Below are 22926 nucleotides of genomic sequence, written 5' to 3' on the forward strand. Positions count from 1 at the left end.
TTTTGTTTTTTTTGTAGTACACAGAATATATATCAAAACCAAACAAAACATGACCCCAAAATCAAGGTTTGAACCAAATCGTGGGGAAAGGGAATCATTGCATCCATAATAACTACCAAATAATATTACTACTACTAATAATAAAAAGATCAAATTTTGTTTTACATAATTCTTATGTGTTTAATAAAGCTAATGAAATGAGAAAATAGATAAAAAGGAAGAGCTAATCCTAATATATTTACAATATATATTTACATTTACACATGAAGCTTGAGGAGTTAAAACATCGTCTTCTGACAAAATTTGACTAAGTTTCGTAAAATATCTATTATGTGCTTTTAATCGCAATAGTAAGTGAGACCCTCCACTTCTTTCTTGCAGGGCTCTGCTTTTCTTTCCATTCGATGTATAACATTCCAGTACAGTGTTTTTGTCACTGATTTGCTTCTACATCTCTAAAGGAAGTGTATTTGACTTTGCTATTGACAACAATTTCCTTGACAAAATATTGCACTTTGTAAAAAAATGTTAATAATAGTTAAAAGTTTTTTTAAACCTTCCTTAGAGATGTACCCACGCTGTTTTAAAACCTCAAACTTTTCAAATGACACGCAGAAAAATAGTGAAAAGGCCAAACAATTAACAAACTCTGATTGCATGAAGCCAGCAGTGAACAGAAAAGAAAACTCAACCAAAATAATGGTCGTCCTTTTAGATGGTTACAGACTCCAACAGCTGTGAAGATTCCCATGATGCCAAACGGGAAAAGTGCCAGATTTTAAGGCATTTCTCTTTGTATGCACCAAGTGCACAACAAAATGTGCAGTGGTACAAGTACAAAAGCTTTCCTAAATGTAAAATACTGCTCTTTTTTAAGCCCCCTGATCATTTGGCTAAATGGTATCTCTACTGACTCCCTGATTTACCAGCCTGCTTAGGGTGGCAGCATTGTTATTATGAGATTTGGCACGACGTGGTTTGTTTTCCAGTGCTGCAAGGTGTGCTTTATTAAAGTGAGCTAACAGTACATCCAGATAAGACAGCTCCTTCACCAACACCACAATTAGGCATGAATACACCCACCATAAACAAATACAGAGATGCTTAGCTTATAAACCCCCCGACAAGTTGGAAAAATTCTAGATAACTCTGATCTATGTTTGCAATATCAGGGGAGTAGTTGTTACTTCTGATCCTGAAATGAGCTCTAAGCGTAGAAAATGTCTACTGTTTCTTCATATTAAGCCTATAGTTACTCACAAACACATTTATTATTTGACACATCACTTTCCATTTTTTCTTTTTTCTTGAGTAAATATTCTTACGTTTTAATAACTTTTTCACATTTAAGGGAAGGTTAAGTGAGTTGGCACGAGTGACCTCTTTACTCAGCATTCCAGAGAATCTTTTGGCTGGTGTCAGAAGACAGATTGTGTCAGATTAATGCCGGCTGCTGCAATCTCAGCAGTGCAGCTGAGTCACAGTCAAGATATGAAATCAAGACCAAATAAAAGGCATATTGATGATGAAGAAGACGAGAATCATTAAAATATATTAATGCGAAACACATAGATTCAGTTCTGAGCAGATTACTGTCCCCGGATTAAGTTTTCTCCTCTGATTACCTGATTTAACAGTCCATGTTCTGCAGGGAACATACTGTGGGTGGAGAAGTAAAATTCCAGGAACTGAGATGTGAGAATGTTCAGAGGAAAAAAAGGCTAGAAAGTACTGTTATGTTCTAAATCGGGCTGTGGTTGACTAACCCTTCACCTTTTCTCTCCAGACAAACAAAAGCAGGACCTGAACATCTGTTAGAGTGTGCTAGCAGACCCCTGTCAAGTCGGGAGTGCAAACACAGATTAAGATTAAACTGTTTTCTCTTAATGGACAACTGCAGAATTAAACCAAAACCCAGAAAAAATATGATACGTGATGAACCAACATAGGATCTCTTAATTGTCTTACTGTCATTGTCATGGTTTGGGTTTCTTTGTATTGGTTTTTGCTTTCCATCTTGTTTTATTTTGAAAGGTTTACTGTTATATCATGGTTTTGAGTTTTACTTCCCTAGTCCCAAACTCTCCTGATCAAGTTCACCTGTGTCTTGTCAGTGCTGTTTGTATTTAAGTCTTGTCTCTGCCTTCCTCTTGCGCTGGTCCATTAACGTCTCTTCCCTGGCTGTCATGTCATGTCCATGGCTGTCTTCTGCCCTGTTTACCTGTTTACCTTAGTTTTGTTTCCCTGCTTAGCAGCGCTTTCTAGTTGTGAATAAACCCCTTGCCCTGGGACCTTGTGCCTACTGTCTCTGCATTTTGGGTCTTTCATGATCACCAGCACTCCCAACCTGACAGTCATATCTTTGTACTAAAACATCATCATATCAAAGATATGAAGGAAAGATATCATTGATTCAGCTTCATCACATCGTATTGTCATTTTTAACAAAGCAGTAAGGTAAAGTATTTAGTTAACTGTCATGAAAAATGATAAACTTAATGACTTAATGTTAAAGCCAAAACCAGCTGTGGGTATCTGGGATACCAAGCCCGTGAAGTGCTGCCACATCCTAAAGGGGGCACAGGTGTGTCTTGCAAGTCCCTTTTGGCTCATGTGGCCACCTTAAGGAACGTGAAGAAAATGAAACATACCATTGTCATGCGTGTGCTGAATGTATTGTGAAGTATTTGTAAGGTTAATGTAAGTTATAGGCATTTACGATATGAGTAAGGCTGTTGTACGATGCCCTCACGTCACACTCCAGTTGTTGGTAAGGTGCATGCACTCCTTATTGACTTTGTGCAAATGCTGCACGTACGAGGTATTCACGCGATACATAAGTGGCCGTAGTGCGCCCACACAATCAATGCTCTGACTGTCTCATTTTTTATTTCTAACAGTCAGGTTACACAGAAAAGCACGTGGTTATCATGCGACACCCCTCTGTCTCACCTACTTCCCCCTTACACTTAAATGTCGTATAAGTGTTCTCTATGACCTGTCACCCACAACATGTCTCTAGAAAAAATGTGCATAAACATTTTCGCCCTATGGGCTCATCGAACGGTCAACGGCCTTGATATGTCGTGTGGACCACCTGCGTCGTAGGTTTGTCCATTTTTCACCCGCACACCACCCGTAAGCGCAATTGTACTAAGGCATTATGCTACCTATTCTTTTTTTTTTTCCTCACTCACCGAGATTACAGATCATAAAAACCTGGAGTACATTCGAGCAGCCAAAAGACTTAACCCACGCCAGGCCAGATGGGCCCTGTTTTTTGACAGATTCAATTTCTCCATCTCCTATCGGCCTGGCAGTAAGAACATCAAGGCGGACGCTCTTTCACGCCAATTTCAGCGGGAGGAGGAATCCGAGGGTTCTACGCCAGCTGCCACTATTGTTCCTCCGCATCTAGTGCTGGGAGCGTCTCGATGGGCCTTGGAGCGCAGGGTCAAATCTTCAGTCCCTGATGTGACTACCATTCCTACTGGATGTCCTGCTAACTGCCTGTTTGTTCCTCCCTCTCTTCGCCCAGCAGTTCTCAAGTGGGGGCACTCCTCCCGGTTGGCTTGCCATCCTGGAGTCACAAGGACTGCGTTTCTGGTGGCCCACAGTGTCCTCAGACATTCGGGCTTTCGTATCCTCATGTCCTGTGTGTGCCAGCGTCAAGGTACCCAGAAAACCACCCGCCGGTTTCCTACAACCTCTACCTGTGCCCTCCAGACCTTGGTCCCACATCTCTATGGACTTCATTACTGGGTTACCCAATTCTAAGGGTAATGTTGTCATACTCACCATCATTGACAGGTTCTCCAAACTGGTCCATGCTGTGCCTCTGCGGAAGTTGCCGTCAGCCAAGGAGTTGGCTGTTATTGTCTCCAAGCATGTGTTTCGTTTACATGGCCTTCCGCAGAACATTACTTCTGATCGAGGACCGCAGTTTGTTGCCGCCTTCTGGAAAGAATTCTGCAAACTCCTTGGGATCAAGGTCAGCCTAAGTTCAGGTTTCCACCCCCAAACCAACGGCCAGGTAGAGCGTTACAACCAGGACTTGGAAACAACCTTACAAGCCATGTGTGCCAAGAACCAAAGCACTTGGTCTTCTCAGCTGCCCTGGGCTGAGTATTCACACAACACCCTTCAAGATTCCTCTGGTTTTTCCCCTTTTCAAGCTGCCTATGGCTTTCTTCATCCGATGTGCCGTTGAAAGGGGGAGCTCGGAAATTACATCCCCGGTACATTGGTCCTTTCCCCATCACCCGGATCGTCAACCCTGTGGCAGTCAAACTGGACCTTCCGAGCAGCTTGCGGATCCACCCGGTCTTCCACGTGAGCAAGCTGAAACCTGTGAGAGACAGTTCCCTCCACTCCACTGTTCCGTCTCCTCCAGCCCCCCGTTTTGTGGATGGGGGACCAGTCTATACCATCAGCAGTCTTCTCGCCTCTAGAAGGGTTGGTCGGGGAATCCAATACCTCGTGGATTGGGAGGGGTACGGTCCTGCCGATCGACAGTGGGTTCCGGGACGTCATGTTCTGGACCCGGATCTAATTGATCGCTTTCATCGGGACCATCCTGATCAACCATGTCGTCCGTCTAGAAGCCGGACTTAGTGTGGGGGGTTATGTTATGGTTGCCCTCTAGTGGTGTTTCTTTTGGTTGCATTTCTGGCAGGTTAGCTGTGGTCCCTCACTAATTGATCACAGCTGCCTGCAATCATGTTGCTTCCTATTTAAGTTTTGTTCTCTCTGTGTTTTGTGTTGGAGCATCTTCTCTGTTTGGGTCTTGTTTGGGCCAAGTAAAAGCTTAAAACTTTATGGATTTGTTTGAGTCTTCCTGCTTCTGGGTTTATCCTCTCTGACCAGCCGTAACAACAACAGAGTTCAACTGAGTTTTCACACCTGACCAAAAAAAAGCATATCACTTAAAAGAATCAAAATCAAGTTCGCACTAAACAACCTTAATTGTGTAAGTGCCCATAGTATCACATGTTCACTGCCATTCTAGTTACTGCTACTCCAGTCAAGCACATACTTATTGAAGCCAGATGTCCTTCTATCCTATGCAATGCCAAACTCAAACCACCTGTTGCCCCATCTTCTGTCAGATTTTCCCGAGAATAAGGGCTGTCAATACAATTTGCACATGGTACCAGCAAAATGTTGGTTATAACCAGTTTTATCTAAAACATTAAATTGCCATTGACATTTTAAGCTAAATTGCACCACTAATTAACGTATGGAAAGTGAACAATAGCCCACCAAAGACCTTTTTTAAAAGAGACAACTGTTTTGTGTACAGCCGTGATGCAGAGAAACAAAACGGCTCAGTTTTTGCACTGGCTTTGTGCAAAATGTACACATCAGTTGGATCTCCCTGTACCTGTCTCCATGTCAGTCATATATTATTATTAAAGTACTTTTTTAGAGTAAATCCAACAATCTTTCACTGCTGATTCATCATTAAAAGTGTGGATGATCCTTGAATGATAAGGTCACACAGACTCACTCCATTTATCTTTAACTCAATTTTCTAATGACCATCACAAGCCAGAATCACATGTAAGCAAAGGAATCTAAGAATTAAGGGAGCCTGCTTCCTCCATCTGCTTTGTCTTTGCCAAAAAACAAACTTTTATTTCGTGTTTTTATCAAAGTGAATGGAGCACTTTTCGTCATCTGGAAGCAGAACAGATGATGGGGTTTCCTCATCCATACACATCCATGTAGTTTCAAACAAATTTTAAGATAATTTCACGCCTGAGCTCCTGTAATGTGAGTTTTTGTGATGCAGACTTTCTAAACACCAAACTGCTGTTTGCCTCAGACAGTTAGAGACAGTTTGACGGACGACTGCGGTGCCACCGACTGTTGATGTGCGCGCAGGCAGCCGGGATGACATCTAAAAGATGCAGGATGCTTTTAGCTGCCTGATCGATTCAGGCTGCATGCGCAAAGTTGCCCTCCTGTCAAATAAAATCGACCAGCTCCCTCTAAGACTCTACTTACCCAAATGTATGACTGCTGTCAACGTGAGACGCGGGCTGAACCGGAGCATCCTGACTGACGCGCGCTGCCTTTCCCTCTCGCGTCGTATTAATTCCACAGATTTTATGAAGCCGCTGTCAGCCTAAAACGCGGATCCTCTAGGAGTTTGTTAAAAGATCTGCAAGGACAAAAGACATCTCCAGAGCTTCAGCATCCGCGCTGTAGAAACCAAAGTCCCGATGCTGCTCCACGTCGCGCCCGCTCAGCACAGCGCACTGACATTAAGATCTGATGTGAGGGGGGCGGGCTGCAGAACTTCACAGCTCACAAGACCATATAAGTTCCAGGGGAGGGTCCGCCGGAGGGGGGTGAAATGTAACATTCAGAAAATGAGAAGGACGTCTGGAGACGAACGCAGACAATCACTGCGTAAAAGGGTCGCATCTTACTTACAGAGGACTTGCTTAGAGCTGTGCACTGAACAGGGGTGTTCACATATCACAAACGCACATAGGGATATAGAAATACTCTCAAACAAAATAATACTCATATAAGTTAAAATATTTTTAAATGAAATGTATAAAAATGAAAAAAATTCTATAAAACTGGGATGTACTTCCTTAAATGTGTTTTATTTATTGCTGTCTTTTCAAACAAATCACAAATGGTTTATTCAAACGTTACAGGAACCTATAATGAGATAAAAGCAGCATTATGTTCTTCATAAATAAAAACGCACCATAAATACCACATTTTTTAAAAAGTTTAAGTAATAAGAATACATGAATGCAATCATTTACTTTTCTGAAGTTTTTCAGAAAAAAATTATAAATACAAACAAAAATCCCACTTTAGGACATTTTATTTTGAAAAATTTATAAATGTAATGTTTTCACTTTATATAATTTCTTAAAAGAAGGAAATATGATTCATTAAAACAACGTTCAATAGAACTTTTAAAAAAATCTTAAAATTAATACAATCAAGTACACGTTATGTTTCTTCTCATATATTTTCATAGTTGTTTTTCTTCTAGAAAAAGTAGTATGGTGCAATATAACTGGTATACTTTCTTACCCGAAAAGTTACATAAGTAAATGAAACAAATGATCAAAATTTAACTTTAGTGCTGAACTTCAGGCAGACATGTAGTGACTGAGAACATTTAAAAAAAAAAAAAAAACATTTCCCTGAGGAAAGAAATGTTACTTTTTTGTAAACATCAACAGTGCTGTTCATGCTCCCTGATAAAATTAGTCAAATTACCCTTTGGCACTCAACCATCCATTGAAATTTCCCTCCGGGGAGCAGGTTCACTCAGCAGCTGGGGTTTGGTGTTGAGAGTTGGGGTCACTCAGTGTAATATGTCACAGACTTTCAACATCCGTGCAAGCTGTCACATTTAAAGAATGTTTCTTATTTGTCATTCCAGTTCCACACACAAAAAGTAGAAGACAAATTTGGGCAAAACGTCTTCTTTAGGAGTTAATAAACCAAAGTGCCATAAAATATGCCAAAAATGTTTTTCTGGGACTATAATGACCTCATGTCTCTGGATTGGTGCTTGATTTTTTTTCTTCAAACTTCTTGTTTACAAAAGAAAGTAAGATTGCTGCCCATGTTGGGACCATTAAGGAAAACTTCAATTCCAACCACAGAAACCACCTGAAACTTAAACCAGTGACAATTAAAATTTGAGTAATTATGCTATATTAAACTGATTTTCATTGAATTTACTGTGGATCTGTATGGTGATATGACATATGAATGCTAGATTAGTAAAGGTTTTGCCACATTGTCTTCAACAATACTTGGCTTCTCCCATCCTAAATTCTATAATGCTTCTCTAAATCAAGAGAGAGTTGCTGTACAGATGCATTACTTTGACATATCAGGCAATTTTTGAGGTTTTGCAAGTTGACAACACACGTTCTTCTGAGACCGGTCAGTCACATCCAGACATCTGGAGCGTGATCACAAAAATCCAGGAAGGATCACTTGGGTATTATGACAGGAGGATAGCGGATAATATTCACCACACCTGAAGTTAGATCATTGATTCCAATCATAGATGTGAGTGTAATAGTACCTGATGCAAAGAGCAGCTTTCCCAATGAACATTCACTCAGTAAGCCTGCTCACTTTTACTACACCCCTGCGGTATTTGCACAGATTTACCCATAATCCTCCAATAAAAGTACTCACCCTCAAACACAGAAGTCATTGACTAACTATGGACACTTTTGCTCTGTCTTGGCTGGTATTCTCATTATTGGTCATTTTCTAGAGAGAAGAAAAAACAGGCCGCAGCTGAATAGTAGACCTGTGAGGATTGTGCACTCTAGTTTGGATTTTCAGTGAAGGTTTCTTTAGTTTTTGACATGTTCTGTTTTCCCGTGTCAGTCATACTCAGTTCAGGTTGTAAATCACCCACAGCTGTCTTTATTTGTGATAATGACCCTCAGTGTATTTAAGTGTCTGGGTTTTCGGTTTTTTTATTAAGAGGTCATCTGTGTTGTCATCCCATTTTTTGCTCCATAGGTTTTAGCTTACCATAAGTTTATTTTTTAAGACCCACACTGATGAAAATTGTGTTTTTAACATGCTCTTGTGATATTTTTTTATGATGGAGGACATAAAGAAAATTAAGCTAAAAATGGCTGTTGTGAGTATGCTTTTTGGGAGCAAATGAAAAAATGCCGTTTGCAAAAGAGCTCATTTGTGTCGTAGAGAATATGCTGGGCTGGCCACAAGCTCTCTGCTCCGCTCTGAGGGCGGAGTTGCTCCGAGCCAACAGCCCCGCCCACAACTCAGAGGTAAATCTAATGTACTGCTGCAGCTCTGCAGAATTGATGTCCCGAAAACAAAGCAGGTTTGCCTTAAAACGACAATCGTGACTAAATTACCACTGGGAAAATAAATCAAAAGATCAGCATGGGAATTTAAATGTTTACGTTTCTGCCACCAAGTATGGGTTCCTGCATTTTGAGAGTTATACCACAGATTTTTTTAACAAGTCCTACAAAAGAGAACCATGTTTTGATTTGCCTTAAACTGTACCATTGTTATTTTGAGGGGGTGAGCAACAATTGTAAGGTCATGATAAAAACCTTTTGAAATTCTGATCTTCCCGCCAAACTTTTTTCTTTTTTAAAATAAAAATCTAACACTTTAGCAAGATATTTAGCTAAAATATCAGAAAAAAATAAAGACAGGCTTCCTTTAGGGAGGTTTCTTTTGTCTGTATGGAAAAACCTGAATCAATCAAACTTTATTTGTATAACGCTTCACAAGAGCCACTGAAGTGCTTTCATAAAATCAATGATAAAACTTGATTTCTTCCTTCATATTGTTTTAAACGAACAACCACTAGTCTTGTTCTATTCCTTTGTAAGGTCCAAGAGGCTTTTTTTCTTAGCTGGGTTTTAATTTGTTGACTTTCTTAAATAACCATGTTGATTGCTGGCCTTGGGTTGTTTGAGTAAAAAAGAAAAACTTATGTCCATTTCTTAAAGTGGTTATTTTTATTGAATTATTATTATGTGTACATCTTACTACTGAACATGAGAGGCAAAATAAAAAGCTTCTGTGCAAAATGACAGTACAACCTATTTAAATGTCTTTGGGGACATATCATTAGGAAGAAAATGAAGATTAAACAGAACATGGAATCAGCAAACACAACACAGCTACACTTTTAATGTCAACAGAGGAGCCCATCTGCCCAGAACTGGATCTCAGAAACACCCATCAAATGAGACAGTTTACAGGAGTCTTTCCTGTCTTCAACCGTACAGACATCCCCAGCTGAGACTCAGGAAGACTCTGATTAGTTTCAATGCACTAAATGCACCTCCCCACCCATCTACCCCCTTTCCTCATCCTCCAAAATGCCTCAGTCCACTCCTGTTTTTCTGCTGATAACAATGTGGAGCACTAATGGCAATCTATGTTTTCATGTTTGATCCTTCCGTCTCGCATCGCCTTTCACTTTGACATGCTATATTCCTCTATTAGACCATGTAGGTCTATGCTAATGCGTTTTTCTGTTCTGTCTCCTTAATCTTCTCCGTGAAATATAGATTATGGACTGCAATGCACAAATAGCTAAAGCTCACTGCATCTTTAAGACTTATTTATTAGATTTGTCTAACTTTATCAAAAAATACCAGGAAACAAAAAAACACTTAGGTTTGTAAAGGAAACGCCTTTAAAGACAACAGTCTGCAGAAAGCACCACTATTTGTAAAGAGTGACAAATGGCAAAAAAAATTACCAAGAGCAATTTATTTCATTGAATTCCTTATAAGTGCGCCTGGTAATTACATTAAAACAGACAGTATTTTTATGCGAAGGTTGAGTATTAAGCATCGTTTCTCCTCCACTAATAACAATCCATCATATTTAGCGAAAGCCATTTACTGTAAGGATGTTATAGGACTGTGTAGAGTTCACATCACTATGAGGAAAATACACTCTGAGTGGTACTGGGGACAAAATTGACAACCTTAAATGGTAAATCATTCTTAATCTAATAAGTGGATAGTCATTAAAGCAGACACAGTTTTATTGGTGAAGAAAAACAACAACAGAAAGAGCTTCAAATGTGAAGCACTAGTCAGTTTTGATTTTTTATTCTTGAGGAAAGTCTTTGATTTCCTGTGAAGTGTACCTGTGTAAACTTACACAAGTCATTTTCCAATAACAAATACTTCCCATAAAGACCTAAGAAAATGGGAGAACTACATCAGATTTAGATGGAAAGCAATGTCTGTGCATTTTTTATATATATATATATATGTATATATAAATGTCTGTTTTTGTGTCATAAACCAGATTCAGTCCTCTAATCCAAACTATGTAGTTTAGTTTAGAATATTTAAGAGTACACACTCTCACGCTCCACCTTCTCAACCAAATATGGCCATCTTAGGCTTGAGATTGCTCAAAGTTTACTCTGAAGTTCTTTTATGTAGCAGTTTGCAAAACAGTGTTGTCTAAGCATTTGTGGTCACCATCTATGGAGTTTATGACAATAAATAAAGTTTTGTATAAATTATGTCCTTAAACTGAGATCACCTACTCCGTTACCAGATAATGAAGATAAACAACTGAGACGTCAGACCTTTCCTTCTTTATAAAGAGCTCACATGAAGACATGAAAAGTTTACTCTGCATGTTGTAAGAACTAAATAAGGCAAAAAAAAGAAAAGAAAAGAATGAACAAGCCTTCTTTACTCTCAAAATGTAACACATTTCAATTAAAAGGACCAAGCATTTTACAAATATTTTTCTTCCAAAAAACCCAGGTAACTTTGCATATCAGGCTTATTTTTGATATATTATAATATACAAGTTAATTAAAAAGAAGCATATTTACAGTTTAAGAGTGTAAAATCTATTAAGTCTTCAAGTTAAAGTTCCACTCCAATTATCTTTAATTTATTTTTAAAAGTGTTTCCCATAGTCTTTTAATTGTGATTTTGCCGTTTTTAGCCAAATTTAAAAACACAGGTCATTTTCTATGACACAGTTTCTGCAGAGTGGTCGTAGTTCATCGGAACTATGAGTTGTGGGCGGGACTGTTGATGCAACCCTGCCCCCCTTGTGGCTTGTGGCCCACCCAGTGTATTTAAACATCACAAAAGTGTTCTTTTTTTTGTTTTTTCGTCTGCTCCTGATTCAGAACAATTTGAATAAAGAGGAATTCAGGAGTGCAATTTTGAATTTAATGTTACTATTATATGTCCTCCATCATCAGAAAAATGTTGCAAGAAAATGTGAAAAACACCAAAAACATCATTTTCAGTGAGGAGGGTCTTTAAAGAACACAACAGTTGGCAGTCCTTTCTATGTATGCTGTCAGGATTTATATTCCAGAGCTGCTGATTACTTTATAGCTAAATAGAGACGTTCTGGTTCTGTTGTGTTACAGAAAATGGGCACCTTAGTCCTGGAAAGTCCCCTCTTGGCGCTAGTAGCAAATAGGCTGCTTGGAGGAATCACATCAAAGCCACTTAGGTTGCATTCCAGGGAGAAAAGACTGAGTCCTGTGACAGATCAGTGAAACAAAGCAGATCCTTCTTTTCAGATTTTTCTTTAGTGACAACATGTTAATTTGTCATGTTTCTCTGCATTACTTGAAAAAGAATTCTGTCTTATTGGCTCAGTAAAAAAAAAAGGGTGTACATTAAATTATATCTAGATGATCTTAAATGGGTTGTACTTGTAATTATTTGGTATAGGATCAATACCCAAATCCCCAGGATCGCCCACTCCTTCTGCAAGCTATCAAAAGAATGTGTAAACAGAGGGATGATGGGAAATGGGGCAGGCTTTCTCCATGCCAGCAGTTCCACCCACACCTTAGAGGTGAATTTCTTTTGAACCAGTGTCGCTCTGCAGAAACTGTCTTAGAAAATGATCTGGGTTTTTGATTTGGGCTAATATCAGCATAATCATGATTTTAAAAAAACAGTGAACGCTTTTTAAATAGATCAAAGATGATTGGAGTGGGATGTAAAGACTGCAAAGTTTGAACCAGTGGTGAGCCCAGTGTCTTATCTTCAAAGTACCCCAGCTATCACTACCTGGTCAGATGAAAACATCAATCTAAAGCATGTGAGCAGTAATTGGAGGTGTCATCAGTATCTTGTTTCAGAGTGTCAGACAGAATCTGCTGCCTTGCTTCACTGAAGTTCACTGTGGGGTCGGGACCCTCTGACTCTGTCAACAGCAATGCAGTTTCAGTTGCAGTTCGACCACTGGTTTTCAGTCAAAGACCCACCAGAGTCCCCTGCTCTCCCGTTATAAGGATAGTTAATTCATCTTGTTGAGAACGGTCATGCAACACTGAGACTTTATATGTTTTTACACATGTTTGCATTCAGATCTCCGGACGTCTGTGGTTTTCTGCCATTGTTCACCACCTTGACGGAAAAAAATAACAATCATGGCAAGGTAACGTTCTGTTGAGTAATTTGTTGATGTGAAGGCCACTCTGACACACATAGCCCAGCTTTTCCCAGACTAAAGACCCCTCATGGTAATAGCCCTCATCTTCAGAGAAACAGACTTAAACCAGGCTGAGAGGGGGTTTGTTTTTGTTGTAAAGATGGACATTTTTATATGCATTCAATGGGTGCATTTGCATGTGCTGAAGCAGCTGAGTTATGATCTGCTTTCTGGAGAAAACTGGAGTAAAGTCCACACTTATCAAAAACATTGCTTTTGACAACACAGTAGAGGATTAGGAAAATCCCAATTCTGACAGAAAAATCTGCTTTTTGCAAAATAATTATTTGTGGCAAAAGCTGGAAACAACAACAGCAAACAACTTTCTGATGATGGACAATGACTGCAAGGACAGCACTTCCTGGTTTACTGAGACACGCTTAGTAAATAGGTAATATTCAGGATTTTGTGGATAAATAGTTAATCTACCCTTAATCTTGGTTAATGTCAATCTCAAGTATAAAAAAGTGTGTTTTTCTTTTTAAAAATCCAGGTTTTCTCGGATAAACAGACATATCTAACAACAGTGGTGAAACACTGTTTTAAAATCAGCCAATTAATTTTTCAATTATTTGCATTTTCCCAAAGCAGAAGGAAAAGCAGACATTAACTCCTTAAAATTACTTTTCAATATTATTTTTTACTATTTACAAAATAATAAAACTCCATAGCCATATTTCCTGTCAAACGTTCCATACTTGTAATTCAGCTGTGGAGTCATGTTGACGTTGAGATTTAGTTCTCACCCCCACAGAGCAGCTAACTTGCCTCTGGATTATTTGTTTTCCTCTGTCCCCTAAAAAGCTGCATTGTTGATGAAGTCCAAAGTTTGAACCCATTTTTTAAATTCAGACTGGCTAACAATGACAGGAATGTGATATCTATCCAAAATGTTCCCCAGACAATAGTGTCGTGCACAGGAAATTTGGTTTAATATCATTGGATTTCTTTTGGCCTGCTAAAGGATTGGAAGATATTCTGTTAATAGTTTAACATCTTCAATGCCTTAATGATTTATTTGGACATTTTTCTTGTGTGACATCTGACAGTGCAGACACAGGATGTTCATACTTTCAAACAAGACATAGTTGTCCATGCTCCATGTGTAAAACAGCATGCATCTTGACATTTTCAGCTTCCCAGGAGCCCACCCACAAACTGAAGACAGAGCCAAATGCACTTTTTACTTTCAAGTAATGACACCACATCCCTACAGACAAAGAAAATTCATTCAAATGTTTTATTTTGTGAGATACTACAATCAGTGTCTTTAGTTGCAAATCTTCATATGCAGCATTGATAAAAACATACCTTTTAGAATTTCAGATGAGTTTGTTTTGTCTAGTATTTTTTTTTGGTTTAAAGTAATCCCTGCTAACCTCCCAATGGGTTTTTGAATTTTTGTTTTTGTTTTACCAGATTCTTAAAAAGGTTGCCTTTTATCCATCCCCTATGAATTTTAAAGTATTTTAAAAACGTTCTCGACACAAAATTGGCTATTTGGACTTTTTAAAAAGAATTTCTACTTTTTGAACAAACTTGTTAAATTGTTGATGTACAAAACACCTGCCACAGACTGGTGACCTATCCAGGGTGTATCTCACCGTTGCCAAACAATTTAGGATGGGCTCCAACAACACTGTGACCCCGAAAGCGGTTCTGAAAATGGACGGGTGGATATACAAAAAAACTTACAAAAGACTATTGTAAGCAGTATTTTGCTCATATTTCACGTTCATCAACGAAATGACACGTCTTTGTTGAAACCCATGTTATTTCAGGAAATAAAGTTTAGGTCTGACTGTCTCACAGTGATATGGGCTGTCTAGTGTTGTAACTATTAAACGGTGAGTTCATTATCCATCGCCTGGTTTTAGTGCAGTGAGACAGTTGCTGTTTTAAATGGATGCCATGACACCGAACATGTTTTTTTTTAAAGGCTTAACCTTACCCTTCAAAGTGGAGTCCCCTGGAACTGCTGGGTGTTTTTATTGGCATTCTGTCAGACACAGTAAAGTCAACAGCGTCAGCAAAATTGATAACACACCCGTATCAGAAACACGACCCTACATGTAGCAACAGTGAAATGGAGAACTGCATATTCGATGACATCCTGCATGAACATCATGCTTCAATCAAAGAAAAGGCAGAGGGGCTTTGACTTTACTGCAAGTTGGCTTTTTGTTGATGAATTCTCGTGACAAAACAATGAGAGACCTCAGCCTGAACACTGGCACTGACAGACTAGTTTTGATGAGTTCAAGAACTCTAAGGGACTCTAAAAGTCTAGTTCAGGCCCCAAGCTTCTGCTCAGCGTGTGCATGTGTGCGCGTTTAACCCAGCTGTGGCTGAGCTCCTGCTGTGCAACCATGATGATTGAGATCATGAGGTCTCTATTCACCCTCATCACGTTCGTTTTCACTTGACTTCTTTAGCCACAAATCTCGTGTTTTGGGGTGAACGTGGTTTGGCCTTTGACCACAACAGGAGAGCAGCGTGAGCAGTCATCTGGTCAGGATTATTAGTTGCTCAGATTTGCAGTAAAGGGTTTTACATTTGACTCTTTTAGCACCTTTCCCTTTTTACTGGTGAGGAAATCGTTCACACCTTACTTTGAAAACATGTTTAGAACGTTATAATTAGAATTCTGTCAGCTCAGTATTGATGGCCTGACATGAGCCTGTGAAACTCAACAATAAAACATTAGAATTCATTGCAGGTTGTTTATACCGTTAATTTTCTTGTCTATAGTTGTGCTTTTGTTCAGTTATGTTCTGTTTTTAGAATTTGTTTTCTCCCTCAGTCACAGAACAGTAGGTTTAAGTTTGCAACCAACCAGCTGTGTCTGTTTTTTGTTTGTTAATGCTCTGTAAATTTGACTGCAGTTTCAGATGTACATTGCCAGATCACATCGTGTTTCAGGTTTTTGTTTTGTAGCAGTTAATTTTGATTTGCTTATTTCAATGCTATTCCTCTGCTTTTGGGGAAACCAATGGCCTTGCCGCCACTTCTGAACCTAAACAATTGTTGCTTTATTTGTTGTCGCCTAACATGATGCTTGATCTGATTTGGCTCAGGATGCTCAGAACTTTGATAATCTCTAGCAAACCTTCCATCATTCACAAAAAATTAAAAGGGCCTGATGTCATGAAAGGGGCCACACCCACAAGGAGCGAAAGCCGGTGCCTCAGAGATCCAGTCGTCTTCCTTCAGGGTAGGAAGATAGCTCGCAAAAATAACTCATTTAAAAAAAAAATGTTTCTTTCTTTTGCATACCAAAGATAATTTATTATCATATATATATGAATATTGTTGGGCTGCACGGTGGCGCGGTGGTTAGCGCTGTTGCCATCACAGCAAGAAGGCCCCCGGTTCAAGACCCGGCTGGGGGACCTGGAACAGAACATCAATGGGGGACCTTTCTGTGAGGAGTTTGCATGTTCTCCCTATGCATTCATGGGTTCCCTCCGGGGCCTCCTGCTTCCTCTCACCATCCAAAAACATGTTCATAGGTAAATTGGCAACTCTAAATTGTCCCTAGGTGTGAGTCTGAGTGTGAGAGTGAATGGATGTATGATTGTAGCCCTGCAGCTGGCGACCAGTCCAGGGTATCCCCTGCCTTTGCCCACAAGTGGGCGGGATAAGCTCCAGCAGCCCTGTGACCCCGAAAGGGATAAAACAGTCAAAAATAAATGAATACATATGAATATTGTTGACTATAAAAGGCATAAAAATATCCAGTAAACAAAACAGGTCACTCTGAGGAAGCGTGAAACACGAAAAGGTCATGAAACGTCTCATTTCCAAACCTAGTTTAGCGGCGTGAAGGGCCTTATCAGTATGTCATAGCCAGAAGACCGGCAGCAACAGACACATTTTTGGGGTTTTTCTTTCCTTCCTGGCCAGTATTTGTTCAGGACAGTACCAAGCTGTCTTCATCCAGAACAACCAGAACACTAGAGTCCTGCCAATGTGAAAGAACTTTCTGGAAACTGTTAGCTGATTACAGAATGTTTAACACCAGGAGCTTCTTAATATAAAAACAAGTTTCTCCAATAAGAAGGGTGTGTCTTCACTGTACCCTGGCCATAGCATTTTGATAAGCTGTGAAGAAACCTTGTTAAAATGTGTTGGCTTTGACTAAAGAAATGCATTATCAGTATTTAGCTTATTTTTAATATAAGATTCACTTTCTCCCCTTTTCTTCTAGCAATAAAAACAAAGCTCGGGACTTGTACATTAAAAATATATGCCCTGGTGAAATTTGGGACCAAAATTATTTTTCATAGAGGCCAAGGGGCTTCCATAATAGCCAATAGGCTTATCTTTTAGACTTTCAGAGACACAGACAATTACGCCTAAATTACATTTCTACTTCAAAAGTAGAAAATGAAGAATGTCTTTTGTCTTTCTGTGATCGAGGCACCACAATAATTTAATTGAGTAATTAGTTTCATCTCAATATGCAGTAAATAGTACGGTAAGTAAAGCTGGGTCAGCTGCACTGCTTAGTCGTGGACTTCTCTGTCACCACAAATGTGAAGCCTCATTAAACCACAAGGGATTCTTTTTAACACAGTTTTTGCCAGACAAACAACAAAGGCTTGTCTTTACTGTATATGAGAACGTGTGACTTAATGTTGAGTTTGTCTGCGCACGTTGCAAATGTGTGTCTCACAGCTAAGTTTCAGAACCATTGTTTGAGGCTTCCTGCAGAAACTTAGAAGGGGCCGAACAGGAAAAGGAGGGTCATCTTTAAGAGGCTAAAAGAAAAGAAGAAAAACACTGTTTTGAGTTTCTAAGATGTTTTCAACCAAAATCTACAGTATAAAACAAGTGTAAAAGTTTGTTTTGTCCTTGTGTTAATGTTCATATTAACAATTATACATTTTCACTTGAACAGTTTAACATAAAAAGGTTATTTGCTGGAGACAGACAGGAGTTCAGTTCATGTTGTTCTACAACCCCTAATCTAAACTAAAAATCCATAAAAGGATTTCTAAAAGACGGTGTCTAAAGAAGGCCCCCTCCAGCATGAGACAACTGGAGCATTTTTGCTCATGAGATGTGACGCAAAATAATTGCAAAAATCTCACTTTCAGGTCCAGAGATTGTATGATTGCAAAGATTACCTCAACAGGGTGTGCAATAGCCTTTCAGGTTGCATGTACCAGCATTTTTTGTTCATTGTCTTTTTTAGTTTTTAATTTATGCAAAATGTTAATTTAAAACCTTAGTTTGATTCTAATTTTGGGGGGTTTTCAGTTGTAACTACATTAAGGATTTCTTTTGCTAAAAGACAATTACAAATAATACTTGCCACAAGAAATAATAGAATTTCACTTTTTTTCTTTTTTATTAAGCACATCTTAAAACAAACCAACTTTAGTTATTGCTCTTTTAAAAACTATAACAGAAATGTACTCAAAATAGCAAAAAAAAAAATCTCTTTGAAGTGTCATGCTATTTTGTTTCTGGCTTATCCGTAAACAACAGCTTTATTCAGTTACAGGCATGTGATAAAACACTTCCTTAGTCCAGGGACTATAGCCGATTCAAATCTTTCAATACGTGTATTCAGTACTTTGCTCTGCAGCAAAGTTTCTCTGGATAGTTGCATTAAAGATTGTCAAAGCATGACCTCATTGTTGTGCTTTCTGCTCATGTCACAGTGAATGGGGCAAAAGCAAAGCCCTTCCTGTGATTGTGCAGAACAGGAGCAGATGTTCTCACAGACATTATTGTGCTTCTGTTTCACTCCATTATTCTTTCTCCATTACTATCATCATTACTACTCAATGGTACACAGACAAATCTTGGCCATAAAGGCCTGTGCGTCGCGTCCTTGGAATTGCTGTCCTCCACTTCTTTGCAGTGAGCTTCTGTTTCCTCGTTTTAGCGTATACCACCCCAGAAGAGAAAAACAATGTTCACCACAGAGAAGTTTGCAGATGTGACCTTTTAATCTCGAATTATTTCCACACAGAAAGTTCTCTTTTTTATACATCATGGCAAAAACCTGATGAAAATCTACTCTGACCTTCATTCTCAAAGTCCTCCACATGTTACTCCTAAATTGTGATTCTGCTTTGTGTCAGGCTTCTAAGGAAATCTTTTGACAATTACAAGCTTTTAAACATAATTATATTTTTCCAGTCGTTATTCTCCTATGAGATGTTGTGCACCAGACAACTAAGTGCATCTATAACTCACTGGCTGCAGCGCAAATCTGAGGGACTTCCTCGGCTAACTCTTTGTGGGGGTGTTTTCCCAAATGAGTGGGCACATATGTTTAAGAGAGTGCATCCATGTGCATTTATATGGGAAGGTCACTAAGGGTCACTCTTTTGCCCACTCCAGAGACAGGAAATAGCTCCAATATGGACCTGAGTGTGGCTTCTTTTAAAGCTCTGGGGAGTGATTTGAGCTCTGTGTCAAGACCAGAACGCCAAGATCAGTGGGTAAAAATGTCCAAAGTGAAAGGTACAGATGTTTTGTTCTAGCCATTTGAAACCATAGGTCTCTGACAGGCCTCGCAGGGAACAAAAGGTTTATTAACCGTGTCAAAGTGGCAGCAGGCAATGAGCTGATACGCCAAAAAACATTTAGGTCATTCGACCATATAAATATGATTTACATGTTTGTTTGATAGTATTTTATGACAGCTCAGAAAAGGAATTCTTTTATTGTACAGTATTCCAAGACGTCAGCACAAGTAGGTTACGCATGAGACTTTTTCTACACGATCCTACTGCTTCTGGATTCTGTCATTGTGGCCTGGACTGTGTACAGATATTCAGAATAAATGCTGTATTTACCCTAACTGTCATGGCTTTAAAGCTAAATGATTATTGTTTACATTTAGAAGATTTCCAAATGTCTGGAGGATCATCTCTATAAAAATCACAGTGCTACTCCACTGTGTCAGGAAAGCAGAATATGTTTGTTAGATGGAAACTCCACATGATTTACTGTCTTCATATTTTAAAGAAAGATAAACAAACTAGAAACCATAGAAGTGCATTTATACAAGCATCTTTAGTTTACAAAAATTTTTGAATAGTTGGGTTACTAAGGGCTATCTATTCTCAATACAACTTGAGCAGGACCTTGCTTTGTAAGTCAGATCCATTTCCAATGAATGTTGGAGTCTGACAGGGAGTAGTTTGCTTTTGCTGGGGAGGTGGAGAGCTGCTGTACCAGATGGAGGAGTTAAAGTAACCGGTAACAAGTGAGGAAAGGCTTGCGACAGGTACAGCTGCTAGATTGTAGTGAAGAAGGAGCTGAGCTGAAAAGCAACAATTTTAATTTACTAGTCAGTCTGTGTTCCTAGCCTCACTTATGATCATTAGCTCTGGGTTATGTTTGAAAGGATAAGGTCCTGGATATAAGTGGCTGAAATGAGTTTCCTCTGCAGGGCGGCTGGGTCCTCCCTTACGCTACGTGCACACCGGGCTAAAGCCGGGTTCTTGAACGCGCTTTTAGCATACAGTGTTCACACTGGACTTGTTGCTTACCCGATACTAGTGCATGTACCTCCAGTTGGAAAAGGCTTGGAACAAAATGTCAAAGTGGTGCAAACCTAGCAAATCTTGCTCCAGGTTTTTTTTAAATTTCACATATGAAAGGACTATATGAAAGGACCTTACCCTTACGTCACAACCAAATCCGAGTCCCTTACTGATCAAAATTCAGCTGGTTTAACTCTCAACACCCATTCAATGGCTACACATTTTGTACGTAAAAACTGTTGTAAAAACTCGCGTAGCTATATATGAGCAACACAGTTTAAAACGCAGAAGCCCAAAACACGCGTTTACATACGTTTACACAGACTTTAGATTGGAAGTGGCCACTTGAACACATGTTGCCAAAGGGTAGCATTAGTGATAGGGTGAGGAGCTCAGAGTAGAGCTATTGCTCTTTCACATCAAGAGAATATAATTATGCTGGCCCTGATGCCTCACTGGAGAAGTATTTTGGGCTTGCTCTATCGAGAGGAGACTGTAGAGGATGGATGGATGGATGGATGGATGGATGGATGGATGGATGGATGGATGGATGGATGGATGGATGGATGGATGGATGGATGGATGGATGGATGACAAGTTGTCTGCACATAGAATCAAGGCTGACAGAAAGGCCCCATTGTTGCGTTTTCATTTCAGTTACTGTGAGTCTTTTTGTATACAGTTGTGTGTGTTAAATCATGTTAAATACATCACTAACTTGAAGTTAGCTTACTTACTAACCCTGGTTATGTGGTGATTATCACAACTGTCAACCAGTAAAAAGGTGGCATGGCACCCCAGACCAGACTGTGTTCTCAGTCTGAGTAGGTGGTTGAGAGTGCTGATCCCAGCTGGATTTCTCCAGATTCTATCACACCTGCAGGTCATTGGGGGGACTCATAAACTAGCTTCCAGATTGACATGCTTTCATTGTGTTTCAGGAAGAGGTTATGGGCAGTCTCTTGGAGCTTGTTCCCCACTCTGCTTCTATTCAGGAAATCTTGGAGTATCACAGCCACACACTCACCTGCTGCTGCAGTTCCATACACATGTAACTCCCTCCGGATTCATCTTCAAATCCCTTAATCTCACAGCTGTCGGTTGCAAAAGACTTGAAACTAAGAAACATTGCACTCATAATCTGCTTTATGTTTAACCCTCTGCGTGTCATCAATGAACGCCATGCATTTTTAACAACACACAAGACTACCAAAAAGAAAAGCTTAGATATTACAATGTTCATGATATTGTAAATTGTTTAAAATGTGACTGAGTCACTTCATAATAGCTTAGCAAGCTCCAGCAAAGTATTTCCTCTTAAATACAAGGCTGTAGACACTTATTGCGCCTGGGCATTCACAACTAGTAAAGCTAGCTTTAACATGACTACATCGAGCCACAGAAAAACTAGTACAATCAAGCATCAGCAGCTCTGCATATTAAACTTTAGACTTTATATCAGTATATGTTCACTTCCCGATGATCAGTTATGTCTAAAATTACAAACGAAACCGAAGCTTACTTGACTTTCACAGAAAAGTTGTGCTAAAGTCAGTCAAGACTTCTGTTCGAAGGCACTATTTATCTCAACAGACATCCTTATAGCCTCAATTCCCATCATAACAATAAAAGTATTCTTTTATAAATTAACATCAATGAACTCAAAATATGACTAACAAATACTTGAGCTGTCACTGTTTGAGGCAAGATGTGCTTGTTTTCAAAACTGATTGAGTAACTTTTGCTTGTTGACTTTTTTAGTAATAAATGCCTCTAATAAAAAGCATTTCAGCATCTTCTGGTGTTGACCGTACCTCAGTAAAAAAAAATAAAAATAAAAAAGGAAGGTTGGGGGGTCACCTCTATCGAATGTGGTTGTGGTTTGAATAACTTGCACAGATTTATATTGGATAACCAGCTCCACGGTATGGGTGTTCAGAGTAGACTGAGCTGGAAAATTGATCCCAGATGTGCAGGCCAGATAGTATGCCCCAGTTTACTGCCTAACAACCAATTTAGCGTGTAATAAACAGTATTAATGATAACCAAAAAAATCTAAAGTAACTTAAACTTTAAACTCTTGAATGACAAACTTTATGAGAACAGAAATGCGCTACTTGAATCATCAATGTTTCTTAAAAAACGAATTTCCTGTGTTCATTTTGCTGTAATAAAAAAGTAACTACAAATTAAATAAAATAATACAAGAAAGACATCATTTACCTTGCATTAGCTTGCACAAGTGATTTATGCATGACAAACATAGAAAAAAAAACTGCAATTAGGAGAAATATAGGATTTTATTTGCACAGTGTGTATCTCTGACAGACGTCTGCCAATGAAAAGACTGTCTAACAGTACAACAACATAACCTTTTGGCTCATTGTGGACCGTCCATGAGCAAAGTTTATGT

The 22926-nt window shown here is 39.1% G+C and overlaps 1 protein-coding gene across 1 annotated transcript in view; it reads right to left on the reverse strand.

The window, feature by feature from the left end:
- itga1 (integrin, alpha 1) overlaps positions 1-6299 on the reverse strand; it is a 61043-nt gene extending 54744 nt beyond the window's left edge. The window contains exon 1 of the mRNA XM_023960678.2: positions 6010-6299. Within this exon, the coding sequence (XP_023816446.1) occupies positions 6010-6058 (49 nt within the window). The 5' untranslated portion in view covers positions 6059-6299. The remainder of the gene's footprint in view (positions 1-6009) is intronic.
- Positions 6300-22926: the final 16627 nt, after the last annotated feature.

The sequence above is a fragment of the Oryzias latipes genome, chromosome 12 (genome assembly GCF_053564925.1).
Source record: "Oryzias latipes strain Hd-rR chromosome 12, Olatipes_Hd-rR_3.1".
NCBI classification, from domain to species: domain Eukaryota; kingdom Metazoa; phylum Chordata; class Actinopteri; order Beloniformes; family Adrianichthyidae; genus Oryzias; species Oryzias latipes.